This window comes from Lissotriton helveticus, chromosome 4_1 (assembly GCF_964261635.1).
Source record: "Lissotriton helveticus chromosome 4_1, aLisHel1.1, whole genome shotgun sequence".
Taxonomy (NCBI): Eukaryota; Metazoa; Chordata; class Amphibia; order Caudata; family Salamandridae; genus Lissotriton; species Lissotriton helveticus.
Genome location: NC_136063.1, coordinates 2,099,971,022 through 2,099,994,636, shown reverse-complemented (window position 1 = coordinate 2,099,994,636; position 23,615 = coordinate 2,099,971,022). Strand labels below are relative to the sequence as shown.

At 46.7% G+C, this 23,615-nt stretch overlaps 1 protein-coding gene and 1 long non-coding RNA gene across 7 annotated transcripts in view; one reads left to right on the top strand and one right to left on the bottom strand.

Annotated features, from left to right (window-relative positions):
- LOC144829532 (uncharacterized) overlaps positions 1–14,082 on the bottom strand; it is a 184,603-nt gene extending 170,521 nt beyond the window's left edge. For 2 of the 3 annotated variants that reach the window (XR_013610697.1, XR_013610695.1), the window contains exon 1: positions 14,032–14,082. This is a non-coding gene — a long non-coding RNA (uncharacterized LOC144829532). The other variant, XR_013610696.1, reaches the window with a different exon arrangement.
- SMARCA1 (SNF2 related chromatin remodeling ATPase 1) overlaps positions 1–23,615 on the top strand; it is a 2,556,005-nt gene that overhangs the window by 280,378 nt on the left and 2,252,012 nt on the right. For 2 of the 4 annotated variants that reach the window (XM_078688757.1, XM_078688756.1), the window contains exon 1: positions 14,118–14,301. The exons of the other annotated variants lie outside the window; for them this stretch is intronic. In XM_078688757.1, the coding sequence (XP_078544883.1) occupies positions 14,200–14,301 (102 nt within the window). In that variant the 5' untranslated portion in view covers positions 14,118–14,199. Of the gene's footprint in view, positions 1–14,117; positions 14,302–23,615 lie in introns of those variants that run through there. 4 annotated transcript variants of the gene reach the window in all.

Genomic DNA, 23,615 nt, shown 5'->3' with positions numbered 1-23,615 from the left:
TAGATTGAGACTCAAATTGAAAAGAGAAAAGGAAGATCTATTGTGGATCAATTTGAGGGAGGCAATAACCTCTAATCGATCCAGAGAATTCTGGTCTATAATAAGGAAAGGTTGTGGTACTGTAGTAGCACCCCGTCCTATTGCCATCAGTGAAAAAGTTTGGACACTATTTCTAACTGCGCTATATGCTCCAACTGAGGTAATGGAGGATATAGGTTTGGTGGAGATAAATGATATTCAAAATAGTAATCTCCCTACAGAAAAAACAATAGTTACGGTAATAAAGAGTATGCGATCTACTGGAGCCATGGGTCCAGACGAACTTCCCATGACAATTATTAAACAGGATATCGCTACTTGGAGTAGGATTCTTCTCCCTATATTTCAGGCCTGCTTTAGGACAAGAACTGTTCCCGAATCCTGGAGGGGTAGTATATTAATCCCCATATTTAAAAAGGGGGATCGGGAGTTGCCATCTAATTATCGCCTAATAGCTTTATTAGATGCCATAGGAAAAATCTTCGCGAAATGTGTTTTAATGCTTATCATGGAATGGGCAGAAACTAATAAGATTTTACCAATGGAACAAACTGGTTTCCGCGAAGAACACGGAACGCTCGATAATCTGACAATGTTGCAGGTGATCTGTGACAAGTATGTACGCATCCGTGATGGTGGCATATATGCTGCATTTATTGACTTCTCCACGGCGTTTGACAAAGTGGATCGTCAATCGCTGTGGAGAAAATTGGCAGCATTGGGTATGCCAGGATACTTACTTGCATTGGTTCGTTCTCTACATACGAATACATGGTGTAAAGTGCTACAAGGTGGTGAAGAGGGTCTTACTTCATTAATTCCCTCCCAAAATGGCCTTAAACAAGGGTGCATATTGGCACCTATATTATTTTCCTTATATATGGCTGACCTTCCAATTTTTATTTCATCATGTGAAGGAGTGGCACCGAAAATTGGAGGAGCTGCTATAACTATTTTAATGTATGCAGACGATATTCTTGTTTTGGATTTGACCCCGAAGGGTTTATCTAATCGCCTGTCTGCATTGAATGAATTTGCTGTAGCACACCATATGAAAATTAACACATCAAAAAGTAAAATTATGTGTATTTTTGGTAAGAGAAAATGCAGATCGAGCAATTATAAGTGGGCAATTGGGGGGCAAAGACTTGACGTTGTTAAAACTTACCCTTTTGTAGGCAAAATAATATCAGCGAATCTTAGTGAGACTCCCCATATCGAACATAATTCCCGTAAAGCTTTGTCCCATGGAATGGGGCTATGTTCGTTATATAATGCTACTGGGAAGAGACACTTCTCTCTTTTTTTGGAAGTTTTTAAAGCCAAAGTGCCAGCTACTCTCCTATATGGAATAGAACTAGTAGGGCTGAAACATTGGGGATTCCTTCAAAAAATGGAAGGACGGGTCCTTCGAAAAATTACATCACTTAGTAATGCATGTTCTACCTCGTCATGCAGACTAGAATTTGGGCTCCGAAGCTGTTGGACACAGGGATTGGTGGCCCTAGTAAGATGGGTAGCATGCTTGGCTAGAGGAAAACCTGGTACTCTAAGAGAACTTGTAAAAAAGGAGTTACTGGGTAATCTTAATGATTTTTCCTCTTTACTAAAAAATTTTAGGAAAGCTGTGGCCCTGTTAGAGTTGGATGAGAGTACCCTATTTTTAATTAATTCTTCTGAACTTAAAAATTTATTAAAAAGAGCTTCGTGGGAGTTATCTTTTAAGCTGGATACTCTTGCCCAACCCAGATTATGTGCCAGGAAACCTCTCCTAGAGACATATACCCCCAAGCTGGCCCAGCAATATTTGAGCTGGAATATTCCTCATGGAGTACGTAGGCTATGGTATCTCCTACGTCATGATCTACTCCCTCTTAATCTTCTTTTAGCAAAATGGCACGGGAGTCCCACGATATGTAACCTCTGTGATGTCGCTGTTCAAGATCGTAACCACGTCTTGTTTACTTGCCCTGCTTTACGTTCTTTACGAGTTAAGTGGATTAAACCTATTTGTCTACAATTGGGAATCTTAAATGCTAAATTGTTTATTCATGCACTTTACTGCCCTCCCAATGAATTGTTTTGTTGTAGAATTTTTAAATTTTTTAAAGGATTCTTAAATATTTATTGAGATTACTGAAATGTCGCCATGACTCACTCTAAAGTTGATAACTGTAGTATTTTGTTTATGTATTGTCAACTATGTATCCTTATATATCTGCTTTCTTATTTGTTATTACAGTATTTTTGTATGTTTAATTTCTTTATGTGGCCCTCAGTGAGAGCCAAAACATAATAAATAAACTTGAAACTTGAAACTACTTTAGAAATAATCACACACTATGGTGTCACTCCTACGGGTACATCTTCAAGGGATTTTGGGATGTCCTCTTTCTCTTCGCTTTTCAGCTTAAATTCTTCATGCTCAACGAAGTTTGTTGATGCCTCATTGAATAGAATTTTGTATATATAGACAACTTCTGATTGCCTGCTATTGTATTATACAATTTTTGCAGCCTTGACGTCACGCTAGTGACGAAACGTGTTGGCTGTACCCTCTGATGTCATATTGTCACATCAAGCTCTCTGATAACATAAAGAACCTGGAATGACAATTGTTTGATCCCTAATCATTGGACTCAAGTTTAAATAATAATAGATCACATTCATGAGTGCTGTGATATCCTTTGTATTTATTATCATTGTATGCCTCCTCGTCCTAAAGAGGCTGCGTTTTGGAACAGTCCTAAAAAACAAATTTCTGCCCTCATGAGTCTATGTAACACAGTCAAATCCATTTTTTACAGTCAACAGCATTTTATTATAGCCAAAAGCAACAATGTATGTTAAGAACTTCTACTGCAATCGCTTCTATGGATTCAGAGGGTCTTCTTGGCGGCTCAAACTGCATTTGTCACCTTGTCCTCCAAACCCTAGGTCCACCCATTCATAAATACAGTATTATTGTGCATCTAACTAGGATTGCCACCTTACCCAGAGAAAAGTATTGGCTACTACCCTGCTAAATTGCACACACTGAGGGTTATTGTAACGCATTTTGGTGCATCTCACCGCATTTCCACACTAAAATGCATTTGTCACTCAAATTTAGCTCCTCTGAATATTCATTGCTGGAGACGCTTTGCGGACAGGTAGGATAGAGGACTCATTTGTTTTTACTTTTACTGCAGCTTGAGCAAGCCCAGAGAGGAAATTACTGGGGTTGCTATAGAAAACTCTTCTGGGCCCACCTGGTGACAATGTATGTGCATTTTTCTACTGTGCATGTCCAGAAACAATAATTCGACGTGTCTCTGGACAGACATAGACAGACTGGGCAAGTTATCTGTGCACACCTCCAATCAAAGGATGGACTGTCTTCAGGACACTCTGGAAGTGCATGGACTGGCCTGGCAGTTTGGTGTTGTGGGCCCCTTTTTTTGGTGCTGGTAGCCCTCTTTTTTGGACTGTTGGGCCGTTTTGTTACTGTTGCCTGAAACAAGCACAGAGGCAGGCAAAACATATCTTTGCATGTTCAAAACTACCATGGTTTGCAATCATGGGCAATTTTTTAGCTATCTGATTCACCATTGGGTGCAACTTTTATTTTGGGGCTCTGCCTATTTCCTGTCCCCAGCCAACCCTGCTTTACTTTATCTTGCATTACATATTAACATATACTTTTACCAGCAGTGTTCCTATAGTGTATTTCAATCTAAGTGGGACTCTTGTATAGTGCATGAAAAGAGAACTGAGTTTCCTCTAAATGTCTCCGTACATTTACTGTATAGGTGGTTTTGTTCATTATGAAGCATGACTGAAAGCTCTGGAGTGAGTATTAAGGTAGTGAAGAGATTCTCAGAGTGCCTGTTTGTGGCTCATAATGGTGTTCATCCCAAATGAGCATCCAATTATTGACCTCTCTACATAGCACACAGAATTATTGTAAAGCCTTCCCATATTGTAATTCACATAAGTGATGCAGTTCCTTTCTACATTCACATTTTACCCGATCTTGCATTTCCTAGGAGTACATCCTTTTTTCAAATGTTGTATTTCTGTAATTCTTTTCTTGTGCAACATCTGATTCTTTTATAGTGCGTACTGTGAATGGAGTTGCCTCTGGTTATCTGGAAGAGTTCAAATTATAGGTGGGTTGCATTACAGTGCGTGACTGGTAACTCTGGAGTTGAGGCTAAAGTTAGCAAACTTTTCCTATAGTGACTCTCGGTAGGTGATTTTTGGGCCCGATTTACATATCGGCTGGCGGGTTACGCCTCACAACGGTGACAGATATCCCAGCTGCTGAAATATAAATCCCATTCTATTTTATGGGATTTTTTTATTTTGGCAGACGGGATATCCATCACCATTGTGATAGAGTAACCCATCTGCCGAGATCTAAATCCGGCTCAAAGTTATTTTGCCAACACCCTCATGCACGCTGGAGCTTCCCTGCAGTGTGTGTAGACCGAATGTCACGCATGACAATTGTAATCATTATTTTAAGTTTAGGAGATATACAGCTGCCTTAATACTGCTGCATTTATAGGTGAGGAGAGAGAGTGAGAATGCCGAAAGTTGTGATAGGAATAAACAATGAGGAAAGATAAGGTGAAGACAAGACAGTAGTAGTGATGAAGAACATAACATGTTAGATATGCAGATTGAGTATTTCCGATAGATGTTAGGGACAAAAAGGGTGCAAGTGGCTTACAGTGTGAGAAACTGCTGAGGATATTAGTATGAAGGGAAGAATGAGAGTGATTGAGACACTGCGAATACCACTATCCCTCCTACAGACCTTGCAATTTTCTATTCACTGTAATATTCTCAGACATGAAACCTTTTGAATTCTATGCACAATAAAATCATTATCACTAATCATTGCTCCTATACTGTTAACTAGCATTAGTAAAGTCTATAGGTCTGGCTAGTTTTAGGCTACATTCATTGCATTGTGACATACCTGGATGCAGCAACAGAAAATCTTGATTTTTCATAGCCTGGTGGGCAGAACATCTGGATTTTAATAAAGACACATAGGCTAAGATTATGCAAATCTCCTATATTACCAGCTCACAGCATCAACAATTGAAGAGATCATAACTTCAAGATAACATTCTAACAGCTTATAAAGTCCCTTCACATGTAGTCTTCACCCTTCTTTGGTATTGCGAACCAGATATCTTTCACTTTCTATTTTCTTAACTTCATTAGAAAGATACATTAATTCTGTTAAATTCGTATTCTGAAAAACAAAAAAATCCAATTTAATAATTTTACCCAGTAGGGAGGGTCTCTAGTGGAGGGATAATCTTAGCCTCTGTGTCTTTAATAAAATCCAGATTTTCTGTCCAGCAGGCTGTGAAAAATCTAAAGTTTAGGGCATGACAGGGGGGCTAACATTTGAAAGTTTAAAGTGTATTTAGCACATTATCAATTGCGCTTGTTACCGGTCTAAAATAACAGCTTTTGAAAATACTTTCGTTGGACCAATCCGCAGCTCTAAGGATATCTTGTAGACCCCCACCCAAAATAAAATCTTTTGAAGATGAAGCCCCTCTAAGGGAATGTGCGCCAAATATAGATCTATTTACTCCTGCTTCTTTCATAACTTCTTTTACCCATCTTGCTAAGGTGGGTGAAGAGACTGCTCTATGGGGAGACCTATGGGATATTAGTACTTGTTCGACCTCTGACCCTGTCACCAGGCAGGTCGCTCCCCCACGCCACCACACAGCCCTCCTGTGTGCCCTGTGACGCTGTTGCCGCTCAATCTGGTATGCGCCTGAGTGATTCTTTATCTGTGCTCCCTGTACTTGTGCCCCTCTGTGCCTCTCTCTGCCTTGAGTCTTCCCAGCTCTGTGCCCCCACCTGTTTAGTTAAATACCGTTGTTGTTGCTGTACTCTTGTGTGCCTCACTGTGCCCACTTTTTGCCTTCTGTACCCCGCTGTGTGCCCGCTCGCCCCCGTCCTCGCTCTTTCCCGCCGCTGCGTCCCCTGCGGCCCGCCCCCCCTGTGACCCCCATTCGCCGCCCCGCTCCCGCCTCCGAGCTGCTCCTCCCTCCCACTCCCCCTCATATGGAGGACGCGCAGCGGGCACGCCTAAGCCAAGCCCTTCTGCGCCCGTCCGCGCCTGGCCTGCGCCCAGCGCCAGGACCCCTGACCCCCGCACTCACAATGACACACACCACCGCTACGACCCCAGCACCATCCACACACTCAACACCGGCATGTCACGCACCAATTGCCTGGCCACTCCGAAGTGCACACAAGGACCCTTCTCCTGCAAGAGCTGCAGCTTCACCAGCATCTGGCCCGCCAGCCCACCCACGAAAGAACCCAACTTTCTCAGATGCATTCTGCTCAACACGCGATCCGCCCGCAAACATGCCGTCGAACTCTGGGACCTACTCGACACCAACACCCCAGACGTCGCCTTCCTGACGGAGACCTGGCTAACACCCACCTCGGTGCTCGACATCGCCATAGCCATCCCAGAAGGCTACAAGATCACCCGCAAGGACCACACCAACGGAGTAGGTGGAGGAATTGCCATCATTCACAGAAACACCCTCAAAATCTCAACAGACGCCGATGACACCCTCAGCACCGCCGAACACCTGCACTTCAAGATCCACACCGACCCCAACACCACCCTCAGAGGCACCCTCGTCTACAGACCCACCAGAACCCGACCCCAGTTCAGCGACTCCATCGCCGACTTCATCAGCACGCACGCCGTCGCCTCCACGGTCTACATCCACCTCGGGGACCTGAACTTCCACCTCCAGAACAACAACGACTCTAACACTTGCACCCTGATCGACAACCTCAGCAACCTCGGACTCAGACAACTCGTCACTACACCCACTCACTCCGCCGGCCACACGCTTGACCCCATCTTCTCAGCTAGCACCCATGTCTCCTTTTACCGCACCACTGAACTCCATTGGACCGATGACCAGTGCATCCACTTCACCTTCCAGAAACCCACCACCGCACCCAGCCGATGCCTCGCCGCAGCTGGGGCAAGATCACCGAGGACCAGCTAACCACCGCCCTTGCACAGAGCCCACCCAGAGACCCGACCTACACCGACGCTGCAGCACGCAACCTCAGACAATGGATCAATGATAGCGCCAACACCCTCGCCCTGCTCAAGAAACCCCCCAATACCCAGACCAGTAAGAGAGGCAGCTGGTTCACCAAAGACCTCCAGGCCTCCAACCGAACCTGCCGAAAACTGGAAAAAAACTGGACCCTCGAAAGAACACTGGAAAGCTACACAGCCCACAAGAACGCCATCGCCGACACCACCAACTTATCAGATCCGCCAAAAGGACCGCCTTCAGAAACCACATAGACAACAACGCACACAACAGCAAAGAGCTCTTCAGCATCGTGAAGGAACGCTCCAACCCTAGCTCTAACACCAACGACATCCCACCGTCACAAGACCTGTGCGACTCACTGGCCACCTTCTTCCACCGTAAGATCGCCAACATCCATGACAGCTTCGACGCCGTCACCACCCCGGCAACCGCCGGCACCAACCGCCTGCTCGCCTGGACCAACATCAAAGACGACGACACCATCAAGATCATGACCACCGTCCACTCCGGATCCCCAGAAGACCCCTGCCCGCACCACATCTTCAACAAAGCCAGCAGCACCATCGCACCCCATCTCCGAAAAACCATCAACATCTCCTTCGAGACAGCGACCTTCCCGGAGAGCTAGAAACACGCAGAGATCAACGCCTTACTCAAGAAACCCAAGGCAGATCCCAAGGACCTAAAGAACTTCCGACCCATCTCCCTGCTCCCGGCGAAGATCACCGAAAAGGCTGTCAACAAATAACTGACCAGCTTCCTCGAAGACAACAACATCCTGGACCCGTCCCAATCCAGATTCTGTGGCAAACACAGCACCAAAACTGCCCTTATCGCTGCTACCGATGACATCAGGACCCTGCTCGACAACGGAGAAACTGCGGCCCTCATCCCCCTGGACTTGTCAGCCACTTGCGACACAGTATGCCACCGCACACTAAAAGCACGACGCCGGAATCCAAGAAAAGGCCCTGGACTGGACCACCTCCTTCCTCACCGGGAGAACCCAGAGCGTACGCCTCCCCCCCTTCTGCACCAAAGCCATTGAGATCATCTGCAGCATACCCCAAGGATCATCCATCAGCCCAACGTATGTATACATGGCACCGCTCGCCTACGTCGCCCGACGGCACGACCTAAACATCATCTCCTACGCTGACGACACCCAGCTGATCCTCTCGCTCACCAAGGACACCAGCACCGCCAAAACCAACCTCCACGAAGGAATGAAGGCTGTCGCCGACTGGATGAGGAACAGCCGCCTGAAGCTGAACTCGGACAAGACGGAGGTCCTCATCCTCCGTTCCACCCCCTCAGCCTGGGACGACTCCTGGTGGCCGACGGCACTAGGAGCACCCCCTACACCGACCGACCACGCATGAAACCTGGCGGTCATCCTCGACTCCACACTATCCATAACAAAGCAGGGCAACGCCGTCTCCTCCTCCTGCTTCAACACCCTCCGCATGCTCCGCAGGATCTTCAAGTGGATCCCCACCACAACTAGAAGGACAGTCACCCAGGCCCTTGTCAGTAGTAGACTGGACTACGGCAATGCACTCTACGCAGGAGCCCCGCCTAAACTCCTGAAACGGCTCCAACGCATCCAGAACGCATCCGCACTCCTGATCCTCGACATTCCGCACCGCAGCCACATCACAACCAACCTGAGAGACCTGCACTGGCTCCCCATCAACAAGAGGATAACCTTCTAGCTCCTCACCCATGCACACAAGGCACTCCACGACACGGACCACCGTACCTCAACAGCCGACTCAGCCTCTACACCCCATCCCGCCAGCTCCGCTCTGCAGACCGTGCCCTCGCCACTGTCCCCCGCATCTGTAGAATGACCGCCGGCGGCAGATCATTCTCCTACCTCGCCGCCAAGACGTGGAACACCCTCCCCATCCGCCTACGGCAGACCGAAGACCTCCTAACCTTCACGAAACTCCTCAAGACATGGCTCTTCGAACAGTAGCAGCGTTCCCCCCACCCCAGCGCCTTGACACCATCAAGGGTATGTAGTGCGCTTTACAAATGCTATGATTGATTGATTCCCTCCTAACCTTTGAGTCCTTCTTTCATACTCCATCAGACACTTCACCACCCATTTTCTTTCATTCTTTGTAAAGAAGGGGTCGAAAACCGAAGTTGACATGGTCTTAGTTCGACTCTTTAAGTAAAGACAGATCACTTCTCGTTGGTAGGCCCTGCTAGTGATATTGAAGGCTTTCACATCTGAAGTTTGGTTGAAGGTTATTAGGCTCTGTAAAACAGACACTGTTCCTAAGGCGGGGTACAAACATTACTCAACGCCTTCCAGGAAAGAAAGGAAATAAGAGAAAAAGAGAACCTAGGTAAAGTGAGTATCAGCAAAAGGAGGAAGAACAAGTCTCATCTCCTGTTGCCCTCACACACTCCAAAGGGTGTCATGCTCCATAATCGAGCATTTGCTCCTCGTAGGGCCTGCGCTGCAATTCCCTACGGGTCCCCCGAAGGGTCACTTTATCGGAGACAATGTACCCGTTGGGGTAATATTTTACCCATAGGATTGATTTTATCTTTTTACAACAACCCTTACATTTTTTCTTTACCTCACTTAGTATGCACTTATTTCACCCTCCTTAGATGATTCACACTCCGTACACCCACATGCGCCATCCGGCATTCTTCTAAAAGATCTCCGATAAAGTGACTCTTTGGGGGACCCGAAGGGAATTGCAGCGCCGGCCCTACGATGAGCAAACGTCCGATGATGAAGCAGGACACCCTTTGGGGTGTGTGAGGGCAACAGGAGATAAGACTTTTTCTTCCTCCTTTTGTGGATACTCACTTTATCTAGGTTCTCTTTTTCTCTTCTGTCCTTTCTTTCTTGGAAGGCGTTGGGTAATGTTTGTACCCCAAAAAATACAAAGTGAGGAGGGTCAACAAAGGGCCTATATTTACCGACCCCGATATTCCAAAGGCCTATAATTCCAAACTATATACTACAAAGCAGAATACCTGGGTCATATAATGAAGTGTTGTAGTGTGTCCTGAGACAGATTTGTAGGCAAAATATGAAATCAAAAAGCTAACCCAAGAGAATAATCGGTGGTTGAAAATTTCTCATCAGACCACCCAAGTGGCGGAGTATCCTCATATGAGATGGGTTGTGGATCCAAACAACATCCTGACCATCATGTGACGGTATAGTTGCGGATACCAGTAGTTGTCTCCATCCAAGGTTTATTCTCAATAGGTTGCTGATGAGGTGCAGTGTGTGTGACGAAATGTGAATTAAAATTGATTACCAGAACAAAAATTATGTTTAATGAGTATTGCTATGGTATCAACTATAAAAACTACGCCTAGTAGTCTGACAATATGACTACCCAATGAGGCTGTGCAAGACGGTCAACTTGTTTCAGCCAAAGGAAGTGTTATCCGGCTTTCTTCAGGACCAAATTAAGATGAAAATACTACTGCACAGAATAATAGTGGTGAATGTGATTTTATATATAACAGGAATATAAACATCCTACCCGGACCTTGGAGCCCCAATGTTTCCAGGGATGTTTGGATATTGTGATCCTTACCTACAAGAAAACATAGTAAAGAACCACATGCAAAAATAGTATTGAAAGAGCTCAACATTTGCCAATCAAAAAAGTGTCCAGAACACACATAGAGTGATTTTAACTCTATATTATACCCCACAGAAGAAGCTGAACTGAAGGTATATATACTAACCCATTAACTTAGATATGGAAAAAAGAAGAAGAACTGAAATGAGTTTAATACTTACCCAGCTTTATGTGGGTAGTAGACCTCACCTCGCCCGGCTTCCTGCTCGGGGAAATTGAGGCACCGCTCTATTGTGCAAAATTGAGAATAAAGCATAGGGACAATGAAAGAAAGCATCATCCCTGCTTAATTCACAAGGTTTAAGTTATGCACAATATTAAAAACCTGATTGTTTACAAAATGGGGGGAAGGTACCTGTGAACCTTCTTATTTCCACAGTAAAGTTAAGAAACTGGTTTTGTAGGTTTAGCCACTCGTGGAACTTCCCTACCACGGAGAGGTAGGTCGCAGGGTTCGTGGTTCCCGTTTTTTAAAGTTTTTTTACTAGGTTTCACTAGTCTTCCCGCCTTGAGACTATTCTATGGTGTGAATTGAACACCCTAATATCGGCAACTAGCATTCTCTAACTATCGAACAACAACCTAAATAGACAGCTTGTTTTCTGCAGCCAGTTCCCATACACTGTCAGTCCGTTGTTCTGGTTCACAGGTACCTTCCCCCCATTTTGTAAACAATCAGGTTTTTAATATTGTGCATAACTTAAACCTTGTGAATTAAGCAGGGATGATGCTTTCTTTCATTGTCCCTATGCTTTATTCTCAATTTTGCACAATAGAGCGGTGCCTCAATTTCCCCGAGCAGGACGCCGGGCGAGGTGAGGTCTACTACCCACATAAAGCTGGGTAAGTATTAAACTCATTTCAGTTCTTCTTCTTTTTTCCATATCTAAGTTAATGGGTTAGTATATATACCTTCAGTTCAGCTTCTTCTGTGGGGTATAATATAGAGTTAAAATCACTCTGTGTGTTCTGGACACTTTTTTGATTGGCAAATGTTGAGCTCTTTCAATACTATTTTTGCATGTGGTTCTTTACTATGTTTTCTTGTAGGTAAGGATCACAATATCCAAACATCCCTGGAAACATTGGGGCTCCAAGGTCCGGGTAGGATGTTTATATTCCTGTTATATATAAAATCACATTCACCACTATTATTCTGTGCAGTAGTATTTTCATCTTAATTTGGTCCTGAAGAAAGCCGGATAACACTTCCTTTGGCTGAAACATGTCGACCGTCTTGCACAGCCTCATTGGGTAGTCATATTGTCAGACTACTAGGCGTAGTTTTTATAGTTGATACCATAGCAATACTCATTAAACATAATTTTTGTTCTGGTAATCAATTTTAATTCACATTTATTCACACACACTGCACCTCATCAGCAACCTATTGAGAATAAACCTTGGATGGAGACAACTACTGATATCCGCAACTATGCCATCACATGATGGTCAGGATGTTGTTTGGATCCACAACCCATCTCATATGAGGATACTCCGCCACTTGGGTGGTCTGATGAGAAATTTTCAACCACCGATTATTCTCTTGGGTTAGCTTTTTGATTTCATATTTTGCCTACAAATCTGTCTCAGGACACACTACAACACTTCATTATATGACCCAGGTATTCCGCTTTGTAGTATAATGTTTGTACCCCACCTTAGGAACAGTGTCCTTATTTGGTTTTGAAGTTCAATTGAAGGAGCATGGACACTGGACCATAATTGGCTCCTTCGTCCCCCCTCCTATTTTTTGGTTCAGTCTTTCTTAATCCAGCTCACTGATCCACCTCGCTCCCCTTCCTGCTGCCATGGCAACACGCTGCCTGATTAGAGCTCCTGCAGCGGGGTTGCAATGGAAGTGGGCTGCAGGCCGCAATGGACGTTGTGTTGTCGGCATGGGATTGATCTTTAAAAGATGCAGATCCTGTGTAGCAGGTGTTTCCCTCGGCCTTAAAGAGGCGAGAGAAACACCGTAATGAGTTGGGGGTGTTGGGGGGAAGCTTTCGCTCCGACTCTGTTTCTTCAACAAAATTAAAACATTTTAAATAGATGCAGAGGTGGAGAAGGGAAGTCTCTGCCCCGGTTTAAAAGGTAATTAGTGTATAAAGTCGGGAGGCGGAGGCAGGAAGGATCTGCTCCAGGGTTAGTCTATGACCATGTTAGTAGAGACAGGGAATTCCCCCGCCTGTGGAAGGAAGACAAAAGGTAATAGGTAAAGCTGAGAAGTAGGAAATACACAGTGATAAGGTGGGTGGGAGGGGTCTCAAACATTCAACCATAAATACTCAATCAGTAAACAATAACATGCTTACTGAGTATCAGAGAAAAGAGTAGCTATACTTATCGTGGGAGCAGCAGCAATAAAGAAGGAAGAAGGCTACGTGTGGAGGGACTTTATAAGCTGTTATAATGATTCCTTGAAATTCTAGGTCTCTTCAATCGTTGCTGTTGTGAAATGGCAATAAAGGAGATTTGCATAATGTTAGCCTCCATGTCATGCCATACAATTCAGTCACTCAAGAACTGCTTTGATTTACGCGCAAGTGTCACTCTGAGTGTCACACATTTGACATTAGTATGTCAACCTTTTGCATACTGAAAGCATAAAAATGTCACACAAGCAACCAGAAAATGTGGCAGCTGTGCCGCAATGTGTTTACGTTTTAAGATTCTGCAAAGGTGTACCCAGTTTTACTTGCTGAAGCTCAGGCAGGAGGCAAGTGTAAAGAGAAAACGAAAAATTCGGGAGAGGTGACTCCAAGTGCCTCAATACTTAAATCAAACTTTATGTAAAGTCGTCTGTAATCATTTTTAACATGGCAGTTCTTGGTTTACTTTATTGGTGACGGATCATTAAAAGTACTTCTAGAACATAATTTCTAAACGTCATTATTATATTTGCCGATCACTTATTTACTGGGGGGGGGTCGGGGGGGCTAAATGTTTTACGCGATTTCCTTCATTTTTGTACCTACTTAGTCAGCCGGTAATGTAATAGACCAGGTGGAAACTCTCCTGCCGCCGCTGAGTTGAAGAAAAAAAATAAAGAGGACAAGCAGAGCCGTCGCTCACATTTGTTGCCACTTTCCAGGCGTGGTAATTTTGGCGACCCTCATCCGCCACTTTAATTTTTTTTTACCTCCGCCACTTTAATTTTTTTTTTAACATGCTACTAAAGGCACTAAACACACTAACGGCTACCTCAACGAAGCATTGCGTGACTTAAGAAAGCGTGCACTTGCCATTCTAATCTGCGAACGGACTCCTGCAGCAGCACACTTTCCTTGACTAAGAGTCAGACAGTCGACGCGACACGTAACGAGCTGACGTCACACGTACGGACAGCACTGACAGACTGGGCTGGCTTCTAACAGGCGTGCGCGCAGGCCCCAGTGTAAATAGAGAGTTAAATGGAGGTAGCCAGCTGCTCCCCCGAAGAGATGGACGGAGAGCAGCCCTCGACTTCCCGGGATACTCAATTGCTGGCGCAAGAGGAGGAGGCGGAGGGAGAGGTGAGTACGACGCCCTGACGGGGAGAAGGTCCCAGGAGTACGTATGGCGCAGTACAGAGGACTACTGGGAGGAGACCGTAGGTCCCGAGGGTATTTATTGGCTTCTGTGCTATTACTTGGTGTTCACGTGATAACGGCAGTCACTGCTATTTGCTAGAAGTCCAACCTCACTTATTATTTTAATGCTAATTTCTATCTCATCATCTACACACTTGGTATCATTAGCCGTGCACTTGGTATTTATTAGTAGTAGTCCCGCTGCGGCTAAATAGAAGTGGTATTTATTGTATTTTTGGTTAGTCCAGCTCATTGGGTTCGCCAGTTTATTAGACACCCCCCGCCCCCAATATTGATCAGTAACATCTTTACGTAAACCATCCACTGGTGGGCGTTCGATGCACCTAATGTGTTTACTGTAGGTAATCGGTTACCTCCGATCACTAATTTGCAGCAGGAATACTCATAGCTGTGTATTTTTGGCCGTGCTAAATATTCAGTTATTGATTACTGGTAATTTGTTATTGACGAGACGTCGATTAGTTGGTGTCATGACAATTTTCATGATGGTTTGTTTCTGCTCTATTTTACTCATCCCAGTGTTGTTATTCGTGGCTATCCTGTACTCGTAGACATTTATTGCCTATACATTTGGGAATTAATTATTGGTGTCAGTCCCTTGCCTTTATGAACACATTGCTGAATGTTTTATGTCTCGAGCAGTTCTTGGTGGACACCTTATAGCGCATGGTATTTATTGCTGGTCGCCCTGCTTCCATGCTCTGATATATATATATATATATATATATATATATCTATATATATATCCTGTGCCCTATGGTATTTGTTGGTGGTTGCCTTATAGATAGATATTGGTATTTAGCTGTGGCCTTCCAGTACACCGCTATGTGTTTTTGGTGACTGTCAAAAAATGTCTGGGTATTGTTGGCTGTGCCCACGATAATGGTTGTTTTATGTTCCTGGGTTTTGTTGGTTTATGCCCTATGGAAGTTGGAAATAATTGCTTATGTCTGTAAATGCTTGGGGTATGTATTTGTGGGTGGCCTAACTCATGAGTGATAACCCTGTGAATGTTGTTGTCCAGTATGCATGGGTCTTACTTTTATGCCATTGATTCTTCACTTGTGGTAGTCCTGTGTCGCAATGTATTTGTTGGTTTTAGACCCAACAACCTTTTGTATCTATATTTATGGTGACTTATATAATGCAAACCTATATATATGAAGCAACAGAACGTTGTCAGGGTTATGTTAGTGATAGATTTAGACATAAATATATATTGGAAGCAGTTATAACTTCAGGTCATAATTCCCAACTGTACCACCTGACGGGTACTAGAACGTAGTCCTACAGAACAAGTTATTTATTTTTATTTTTCTATGCCCTTGATATATATATTTATGGTTTAAATCTTTTTTTTATTGGAGTCAGAAATGTCAAGCAATAAAAAAGCCACCACCTACATCCACCGGCCGGAGGGGCTCATTTATTTTAACTAGAGATAAAAGTAGAGAAGGAGGAAAATGAGAAAGAGGGGGAAGGATAGGGAGCTCTGTTCCCTGTATGTGTGTGCGGTGGGCCAGGTAGGCTTCCGATATGTGAACAGGGCGGGTCGAGCCAGGTGTTGCCTTAATTCCTGCGGTGGGGGCACTAGTAAGGCTGAGCACTCTTGAGATACCTTGGGCAAGTGAGTTCTGTGAATTCATTGGACAAAAATTCTATGGTCGTTCCCAATGTTTTGTCAAATTTAGGGAGGGAGTGTATAAGGCCTGCTGTAATCTTTTCCATTCCCAGTAGTTCCCATAGCTTATATAGCAGGAAGGTATCTCCGCCGTGCTCCATCTAGCCAGTAGTACCTGCTTAGCCGCACCCAGCGCTAGAGTGATCGTTCTGCCTCGACCGGATCTGAGAGGGTATATCAATGCGTTGGGAAGCCCCAGAAGTATGAAGGAGGGGAGTTTGGGTATATCGTGTGGTAAATGTCGTCTATGTCGCGAAGAATTACCTCCCCAAAATTCCTGTATCTTCGGACCTGACCAAAGGATATGGGTGAGGGTGCCCTGCTGACCACAGTGACCCCAACATTGCCCATTCCCCCGGTTTCCATTTAATTAGCCTTGCCGGCGTGTAGTACCAATAATGTGCGATCTTTAAAAACATCTCCTTGCCCGCTGTACTGCATGAAGATGCTCTAGCTCTATGTACAATATCACTCCATTCCTTGGGTGAGAACTGATACTTCTATTCAGATTCCCACCTACGCTGCACGGGGGATTTACTGTACTGCCTGGGAGTGTTTAAATAATGCAAATGTCCAACAGCAGCCGTTTGGCTGACGTTCTAGTGATGTACCGTTTCTTGAACTTTGTTAATGTGCGCTCGGCATAGGGGCATATCTGTGGCAGGGTAACCCAATGGCAAAGGGCCAGATACTGCCTGTACGCCTTCTGGGGGACCCCGTAGCCTTCGGTGAGGCTAGTGAACTCCATTACCCCCTGTTCATCAAACAGATCACCAATGCGTTTACAGTTGGCCTCTTGCCAGTGGAGAAAGCTATTCCCTGTGTGTGCCGGTGGGAAATCGAGATTGCTTATAAATGGTGTCAGAAGGGACACAGGAGTTGTCAAGCCATATGGCACCTGTACTCTGTCCCACACCCCCATGGTGGACCTCCAAACCAGTGACACATATACTCCGCAGGGGCAATGCTTTCGGTGGAGCCACGGGACCTTCCAGATGTGCATACCTGCTATCGAGCGATCTATGAAACACCAATGTTTCTCTGATTTCAGTTTATACCATTCGAGCATGTATCTAAGTTGTGCCTCCTAAAAGTACCGTTCCAAACACGGGATCCCCGACCCCCCCGTCTTCCTGTTTAAAATACATAAAGTGTCGGGCCATTCTCGGTTTCTTACCTCCCCAGACAAAGTTACAAATGAGGTGTTGCATCTGTGCTAGCATGTTCGAGGGGGACTAAGCGGCAGCGTTTGCATCACATAAAGTATCCGTGGGAGAGTGGTCATTTTGACGGCAGCTAATCTGCCCGGCCAGGACAGGGTGTACCTCTTGCAGCTCGTGAGCTCACTCCTAACCCCGGCCAATAGGCTAGAATAGTTCACTTGTGCTATTTTGACCAGGGTGGGGAACAATTGCAAGCCCAAGTACTGGACGCCCACTTGAATGGGAATTGTGACGGTAGAGCCTGTTGTTCTGCTTGAGGAAGGGTCCGACTCAGAGCCTGAGTTTTATGGAGGTTAACTTTGAAGCCTGATGCTACACTGAATAGCTCCAGCTCCGGCTAATGAGAGTTCTGGCTGAGTTAAAAATAGGACCACATCGTCTGCATATAATGAGATCTTATGTTCCCTGTTCCCCATTCTGATCCCTGATATCCCCAGGTGCTGGTGGACCCTCTCCACAAATGACTTCTTATATAACATGAAAAGCAGGGGCGACAGCGGGCACCCCTGCCGCGTGCCTCTCCGGATTTGGAATGGTTGGGATGTTACACCATTCACCCTGATCCACGCCTGCGGGTCTAAATGCAGTCTACCCACTTCAAAAAGCGCTCTTCCGCCCCAAATTTGCGCAATGTCTGTTGCAAGTACGGCCAATGAACCCGGTCGAATGCCTTCTCGGCATCGATCGAGAGAAGCACCGTGGGCGTATGAGTACGTTGGGTCTTATCCAGTAGATGGCACATCTGACGGGTCTTGTCACTGCTATTGCGTTCCGGGATAAACCCAGACGGGTCGGGGTCAGTCAAACCCCTGCATGTGAGGCGCCAACCTGCCAGCTAGGCTGCTTGTGAAAATCTTAAGGTTGTCCTTTAATAATGAAATGGGATGATACAAGGCACAGTCTGCTGGGTCTTTACCATGTTTCGGGATCATGACGACTTGAGCCATGGTCATAGTCGGAGTCACTCTGCCAATGTCTCTAAAGGAATGAAATACTCGGACCAATACAGGGGCCAGATCCTGGGCAAAGGATTTATAAAAATCGGTCGGGAACCCGTCCTCCCCTGGTGGTTTCCCTGAAGTGAGGCCCGCTATGGCCTTCAGAACCTCGTCTATGCGAATGTCCGCATCCAGGTTGGTAGCCTCCAGGTATGGGAGGGACGCCACCGGGACAACCATCATGTATTGTCTGGCCGCTTCTGGGTCTTAGGTCGTCTGCACTGTAGAGCTCGGTATAGAAGGACTCAAACCTTCCCGCTATGTCTTCGTCCAAACTTAAAACCTTCCCCTGTGTGCCTCTAATTTGCCTGATCTTTCTAGCGGCCATCTGTGCTCGCAGCAGAGTCGTCCGGAATTTCCTGGCATTATTACCACCAGCATAGTATCACTGTTTGGTCCGTAGGAGCGAATACTCCGCCCGGTCGTAATCAAGGACTTTCAGCTGCGTTCTAGTGGCATTAAGCTTTCTCCTGACCTGGATGCTTCCGGTTCTACTTTGAACCTCCTCCAGCTCCTTAACTTGTGATTCCAGGTGCTCTCTTTTCTATCTGTTGATTCCTGCTGCTATCGCTATACATCGCCCTTGGATGACGGCTTTTAATGCGTCCCATAGAATGGCGGTTGAGGATACCCCTTCCTTGTTAATCTCAAGGTACGTCTTAATTGTCTCCCGTATATCTTTAATGTTGGCCTCATATCCAAGCAGCCGTTCTTCTGGTAAAGGACTTTTGGATTTGGTATCTGTGCCCCAAGGAGCCTGCTATCTGGAAGGGACACTTAATCCTTGGAATCACCGCCGAACGCAGACAGGGGCCGGGACTGCGAGACCCAGGGATCACCGCGCACTACCAACGCAGCGCACCTGGTGTCTCTTCCCGCCCCCTGCTCTTCCCGGCTATTTACGGCTCACGGCCGTTCTTCTGGTAAAGGACTTTTGGATTTGGTATCTGTGCCCCACGGAGCCTGCATTCTGGAAGGGACACTTAATCCTTGGAATCACCGCCGCACGCAGACAGGGGCCGGGACTGCAAGACCCAGGGATCACCGCGCACTACCAACGCAGCGCACCTGGTGTCTCTTCCCGCCCCCTGCTCCTCCCGGCTATTTACGGCTCACGACCCCCGCTCCGCGGGAACCGCTCGCAGCCGTTCTTCTGATAAAGGACTTTTGGATTTGGTATCTGTGCCCCAAGGAGCCTGCTATCTGGAAGGGACACTTAATCCTTGGAATCACCGCCGCACGCAGACAGGGGCCGGGACTGCGAGACCCAGGGATCACCGCGCACTACCAACACAGCGCACCTGGTGTCTCTTCCCGCCCACTGCTCCTCCCGGCTATTTACGGCTCGCGGCCCCCGCTCCGCGGGAACCGCTCGCAGCCGTTCTTCTGTTAAAGGACTTTTGGATTTGGTATCTGTGCCCCAAGGAGCCTGCTATCTGGAAGGGACACTTAATCCTTGGAATCACCGCCGCACGCAGACAGGGGCCGGGACTGCGAGACCCAGGGATCACCGCGCACTACCAACACAGCGCACCTGGTGTCTCTTCCCGCCCACTGCTCCTCCCGGCTATTTACGGCTCACGGCCCCCGCTCCGCGCCCATTACCGCGATCGCGGGACGCGTGCCGGGCTAAGCCCGGGCAAAGGGTGGGTCGTTTGAGGCCGTTCGAGACCGGTCGGGACCTGGACCGGGCCACCTCCCTTTCAGCCATCCACTTGGTACATATTGATTCCTACCTCGACTAAAGATGACAACGATGGAAACAAGGAGTAAAAGCACGCAGGCGGCAACAGGAGCTGCCAAAGGTACTCTGGATAATTACTTTGTAAAAGCTGGGTCATTATTGATCGATGAAATTACAATTCTCGAGAGGAGTATTTCCCAAGAAATTGACTGGGTGAGAAGATCCTCTATGGCCCCCTTGGCACAGGCCAAGAGCCCAACCAACAGACCTAATTGCACTGAGCATATTGACACTAGCAACGGGGTAACTAGTGCCAGCGAGCATTTAGTGAACCTAGATTTGTCCAACTCCAGCTCGCACACCAGTGCAAAGGATCTAAGTGACTTTAATGATATGAGCTTGCTAAATCTCCCACTGGTCCAACCCCACCCTGCTCAAATCCCCAATCCTGACCACGTTTCAGACGCGGCCACTACTAATGATAGAGTCACACTGCAGGGGATAAGGGAAGGAGCGGTCCCTAAAGTGAAAAACAGGGCACAGAAAAGAGGTGGGAGGAAGACAAAAACCCCAAAGTCCAATCCTACTCTGAAGGCCAACAGTCATGGACCGAGCACAGTGGGGATCTCGCCTATTGATGGAGCTGAGGCTATACTAACAGAGCTTCAGCCTGTAGCGACATTGGAACATACCAGCAATAATTCCCATGATACTTCGGGTGAAGACATTACCCTAGCCGATATAGGATCACTTTTGAGAACCTTATTATGTCCTTTAGAAGCACGGTTAATTAAAATGGAAGCCAGGCTAGTGAATATAGAGAAATTCACGGCTCAACTAGCCGACAATCCCAAAATAGAGAGCAAAATAGATAACAAGGGTGGCAGAGCGGGGACAGAGACAAAGAACAAGAGGGGTGCCCCAGCTAACACTAAGGTGGGCAATAGTGCAGGACCCCTAGCACACCAGGACAAACCAATTGCCCCCTAGTTAAGACCACGCAACCTAGCACTAATATTGCTATTCCCAACCAGTCACATGTACTCCCTCCTAAAACTATCCCCAATCAGCCTAAGGTTAACACTCCTGCCCCTAGCCAACCTCAAAAAGTAGTAGTACCAACAGATGAGACTCTAGGAAATACCAAAAAGCCAAGAGTAGTGAACTTGCCGCCGGAGGCAAGTCAGTATACAGTAATTCTAGCGGGGGTGCCAGAGTTAAAAACCACTCTGATTGAATCTACCGCCTCTCTTAAGAACAAGGTGATGGATTGGTTATCCATGTACAGACCTTTACCGCAAGGTATAACAAGTGACGTCCTTATGGTAAGAAGGGTCCCGTGGGTGGGTAGTTCAAGAAAAACCATCAAAGGAGACTGTGTCCTGATTAGTTTTAGAGACCCCATGACTGTCTCCCACATCTGTGGATGGTATCATGAGGACCAGGGGACCAATATTCAGTCCCTACCTCTCTCCTTTTTCTACCCCCGGCTGACACACGCATATGAGGAGGATGGATGGGGGAGATTCCCTGAGGCAGAGGGAGAAGAGATTTCAACTACTTAAGTCGCCATCAACCAGTGTATTACACACCAAACACTGAAGAAGAAGGCTGGGAAATCTGTCACAGAAGGGGAGGTGGCTGGAGGGGAAGAGAGAGAGTAGATTACCGCCATCCTAGATTTCAACACCCTACATATTTTCCCCTGTCCAATAGGTACAGTCACTTGGACATGGTAGATTGACAGTCTAGGCAGAACGTCAGCGGGCATAACTTGTACCCCAGGGAGGGCGTGGAGGCAGATTCTATACCCCCTGGATCCACATTAGATCCAATGCTAGATTCGGGTCAGCCTGATGTTCCATCATACATCAATGAGAAAATTCAAATTAACGTGGACATTCCCCCCATAAACATGGAGTTAGGGTAACCTTTGGGAGATCTGACTCCCGAGGCAAGATCTTTGGACAATGTAAGCGACATCGTTACCTCCCCAATAGTGGCCTCGACTCCAAAGCCTCCATCCCTGAAGATAATTTCGTGGAATTTAGGGGACGTCCCTCTGGTGGACTCTCAACGTGGATGGCGACCCACTTGGGTTGCCAAGCGGCACGTCTCCCCCTGGCTTCTGAGGACATATTAGTGGTCCTGCTAGAATGGCCAAATTCTGCCAGACTTGCTGTGATAAATGTATATTCAAGGCCAGTAAATATAACACACGAATCACCTACTATTGAGGAATTATCAGCTTACCTTAGTGAAATTCCCAAGGGCACCCCATTCCTGGTTGGCGGGGACCTGAATTCACATTTTGAGCCCCTAGCAGGCCTCTTGGATGGTTTCTCCATGGAAGAGGATGCAAGGTGGGCTCCGCAGTGGCCCCTCCTCCCAGAGCTTGGACACCTCTAGCCCTACAGATCACTGCCCTAACTCTCAAACATGGTGTTAGAGCCTGTAACGGGCGTATTAAATCTGACATACCGAGCAAACACACCTACAACAGAGTGGGCAGGGAGTCGCGTCTGGACTATGTCCTTGTACAACTTTCTTCATGGTCGCATATTATCGACTTTAGGGTGACAGAAAGAGTCGACAGCGACCACAACGCCCTAGAACTGGACTATGCCTTCCCTGGCATGGAGGACAGTGATCATGCCACGGTGGTGGCTAATTCTGGGCTCCTCCTTGAAAACAACAGGAGGAGAATTAGGTGGGAAAAACTAGTTGCTAGTAGCGAGAAGCTCCCAAAGCTTTATGCTGGAATAATCCCAATTTTGGAAAAAGTGGGTACTTTAAGCGAGGAAACCCGCAATCAGGAAACCCATAAATTACTCTATCTGGCTCATGAGGATCTCATTAGGACCATGGCGGTGATCTTTTCACCGAGGGTCAATGCAGAGGGGGCGGGGCATATTGTAAATCATCATGGTACAATGCTGCATGCCGCAAGGCGAAGGGAGATCTCCTCTCATGCATCAAGGAGGGTAAAAGCAGAGTGGAGATACAGGCCAGACGACGGGCATACAAGAAATTGGTTACCCAGGCCAAGGTTGAATGGGAGCAGGACAAGTGGGAGGAACTCTCTAGCTCTCTAGCCACCAGGGACTACCGCAAGTTCTGGCGAACTGTTAACGCGGGTTCTGAGCATTTAGTATCAGCAATTGAACCGAATATTGCACCTGGGGTATGGCAGGTGCACTTTCAGTCCCTCTATACCTCGGAAGCTGGGGCCATTTGTAATCCACCCCCAAGTACACTTAGCCATTCTAATGGCGACCTGTTCACAGTAAAGGAGGTGCGAGCCGCTATTGCGGGACTGTCATCAGGCAAGGCCCCTGGGTTGGACGGCCTCCCAGGTGACCTGTGCAAACAAGAGCCTGACGTATGGGCTCCTTATTTGCTGACAATATTTAATGCTGTTTTGCTGGGCATGGAGGTCCCTAGTACTTGGTTGGGGGCAGAGGTGGTTCCTATATTCAAGAAGGGCTCGCCTCTGCTCCCAGCCAACTACAGGCCCATCAGCCTAATAGATGTGTCCCAGAAGCTTTTTGGCAGGCTTATATTAGACCGCCTTCAGATCTGGCTAGAGGAAACTGATATCCTGAGTCCATACCAGGCGGGATTTAGAAGGGGGGTGTCCACAATTGACC